The 3,310-nt window shown below is 42.1% G+C and overlaps 1 protein-coding gene across 1 annotated transcript; it reads left to right on the top strand.

Annotated features, from left to right (window-relative positions):
- Positions 1-354: 354 nt before the first annotated feature.
- Positions 355-1,423, top strand: LOC113110815 (melanocortin receptor 4). The gene has a single exon (XM_026275015.1). The coding sequence runs from the start codon at positions 355-357 to the stop codon at positions 1,333-1,335; it is 981 nt and encodes a 326-aa protein (XP_026130800.1). The 3' UTR covers positions 1,336-1,423.
- The last annotated feature ends 1,887 nt before the right edge of the window (positions 1,424-3,310 follow it).

Below are 3,310 nucleotides of genomic sequence, written 5' to 3'. Positions count from 1 at the left end.
TATTTCACTCGCCTGCCTGCCAAGTGCTGGACACACTCTGGAGACTGAGTGAATGCTGCATGTTTCTGTTTGCACTTCAACAGTTTTGAAACAGAGTTTGTGTTTTCAGATTCAGTCAGTTGCCGCTGTCTCTTATCCTCTGATCCTCATTCTGCATGCTTCTTTTTTTTTGTGGGTGTGCGTTTTGTGTAGGAGGCTCTTGCAGACCATTGCCGGATGTTATCACTGAGGTGAGGTGACAGATGCTCATACAGCACCTGCTTTCTTTGATCCCTATGACAGATGATGTTCAATTTGAATTTATCAGACTGAAGTAGATAGAGATCAAAGCACTGACTACGGATATTCAGAGAAATGAACACCTCACATCACCATGGACTGCATCATTCATACCGAAATCACAGCCAGGGGGCTTTGCCAGTGGGAAAGCCTGATCAAGGTGAGAGAGGATCAACCTCTGGATGTTACGAGCAGCTACTCATCTCCACAGAGGTCTTCCTCACACTCGGGCTCGTCAGTCTCCTGGAGAACATTTTAGTGATTGCTGCTATTATCAAGAACAAGAACCTTCATTCTCCCATGTACTTCTTTATCTGCAGTTTAGCTGTAGCAGACTTGTTGGTCAGTGTCTCAAATGCCTCCGAAACGGTAGTGATGGCACTCATCACGGGGGGCAACCTAACTTATCGCGAGAGCATCATCAAGAACATGGACAACATTTTTGACTCGATGATCTGCAGCTCACTGTTGGCCTCCATTTGGAGTTTGTTGGCCATAGCGGTGGACCGCTACATCACAATCTTCTACGCCTTGCGCTACCACAACATCATGACCCAACGGCGGGCGGGCACCATCATCACATGCATCTGGACCTTGTGTACGGTCTCTGGCGTGCTCTTTATTGTGTACTCTGAGAGCACCACCGTTCTCATCTGCCTTATCAGCATGTTCTTCACCATGCTGGCGCTTATGGCCTCGCTCTACGTCCACATGTTTCTTCTAGCCCGGCTGCACATGAAGCGCATTGCCGCCCTCCCTGGCAACGGCCCTATCTGGCAGGCGGCAAATATGAAAGGGGCCATCACTATCACTATCCTGCTGGGAGTATTCGTGGTGTGCTGGGCTCCCTTTTTTTTGCACCTCATCCTCATGATCTCTTGCCCCCGGAATCCATATTGCATCTGTTTCATGTCCCACTTCAACATGTATCTGATCCTCATTATGTGCAACTCGGTCATAGACCCTCTCATCTACGCATTCAGGAGCCAAGAGATGAGGAAAACCTTCAAGGAGATCTGCTGCTGCTGGTATGGACTGGCGTCTCTGTGTGTATAAGCTTGTTTCTGTTTGACGTCAAAGTACTGTTTGGGAGATAGATGTTGACTTGCTGGATGATGCTGAGAATGTGGGAGATCTAATTACACTGCACAGCTTATTATTATTCTGCACACATTTATTTGATGTCCGGAGAAATGTGATACTATGGATGTGCTGACCATGAAAAAAAAATGCTAATGTTAATGACTCAAGTATTAATTTCTTTCATTCACTGACATGCTCTTTTTGGTGTTTATATATATATACACATATGATGTAAAACACACACACAAGTCTCATTCCTTTTATCTGCTAAATAAGCGAACAAAAAGTCAAAGTGCCAATATTTAAAGGCATTAAATGACATAAATGTATAGGACTGTGTGTGTTGTGATTCAGTTACTCAAGCACAATATTTGGCTACTGTGATTATGTTCTCTCAGCAGGTTGCTACTTCAGATATCCAGCTCGAGAACTGATGCAGCTTAATTAATGTGTTTCATACATATATATTTATTTTTTTGTATTTTGTAAGTTAAGATAATTTTATGTAACTTTTTTTAATGCCATCTCATTGTGCAAATAAAACAACATCAAAACCAGCAAGTATGCCTCATATCATAGATTTGACAGTGTTTGAAGGTATTGCTTTTGCTCTTGGATTTTATTTAATTTCCCTTCCTTTCCAGCTTCAAAATCATGGAGTTCAAACAGTAAATATCTATATAATCTAGTAAAAGATTGCCTGTAAGCTCTTAAAGACTATTTAGTTTTTTTTTTTTTTTTTTGAAGGTCATCATATTGCGCTGAACAGACTCTCATCTGATACAACTACAAAAGGAAGGATTTCTGTCAGTTTGCACCTCCAATAAACTCTCATTTATCCCCATGGTTTTCTTCTCTATACAGCAATATTAGTTGACCTTAAATCAAGGCCAACACCACTGAATGCACAAAGAAAATATTGGGATTGGTTCTTTCAGCAGGCTGAGGTCTGTAAGCTATTAGTTGGCATTCCTGTTAGCAATGAGAATGGCTCAGCTGGTGCCTGACCCTCTGGAAGTCTCAATGAATTAGATTGTTGTGGAAAAGTTCATTTATTTCAGTAATTCAACTAAAATTGTGAAACTTGTGTATTAAATCAATTCAGTGCACACAGTCTGAAGTAGTTTAAGTATTTGGTTCTTTTAATTGTGATGATTTTGGTTCACATTTAACAAAACGCCACTAATTCACTCTCTAGAATATGGTGACATGCTAATCAGCAAATCAACTCAAAACACCTGCAAAGGTTTCCTGAGCCTTCAAAATGGTCTCTCAGTTTGGTTCACTAGGCTACACAATCATGGGGAAGACTGCTGATCTGACAGTTGTCCAGAAGACAATGATTGACGCCCTTCACAAGGAGGGTAAGCCACAAAAATTCATTGCCAAAGAAGCTGGCTGTTCACAGAGTGCTGTATCCAAGCATGTTAACAGAAAGTTGAGTGGAAGGAAAAAGGAATGCTTCCCAGGAGGCTGGGGAAGCCTCCAGATGTGTCAAGGAATTTTGCTACAGTACAGTCATATTCCTCTTGTTAAGGCACTCCTGAACCTGAATGATTTGGGGTGCAATGTCATCTGCTGGTGTTGGTCCATTGTGTTTTTTGAAAACCAAAGTCACTGAACTGAATCCGTTCATCAAGAAATTTTGGAGCACTTCATGCTTCCTTCTGCTGACCACCTTTTTGAAGATGCTGATTTCATTTTCCAGCAGGATTTGGCACCTGCCCACACTTTCAAAAACACCAAAAGTGGGTTAAATGACCATCGTGTTGGTGTGCTTGACTGACCAGCAAACTCACCAGACCTGAGCCCCATAGAGAATCTATGGAGTATTGTCAAGAGGAAAATGAGAAACAAGAGACAAGAAATCTGAGCTTCCCATACCACCTCAGCAGTGCCACAAACTGATCACCTCCATGCCACGCTGAATTGAGGCAGTAATTAAAGC

Source organism: Carassius auratus, chromosome 2 (genome assembly GCF_003368295.1).
Source record: "Carassius auratus strain Wakin chromosome 2, ASM336829v1, whole genome shotgun sequence".
In the NCBI taxonomy this organism is placed as follows: domain Eukaryota; kingdom Metazoa; phylum Chordata; class Actinopteri; order Cypriniformes; family Cyprinidae; genus Carassius; species Carassius auratus.
Note: the sequence above shows the minus strand (reverse complement) of the source record. Positions and strands in the feature narration are given on the sequence as shown.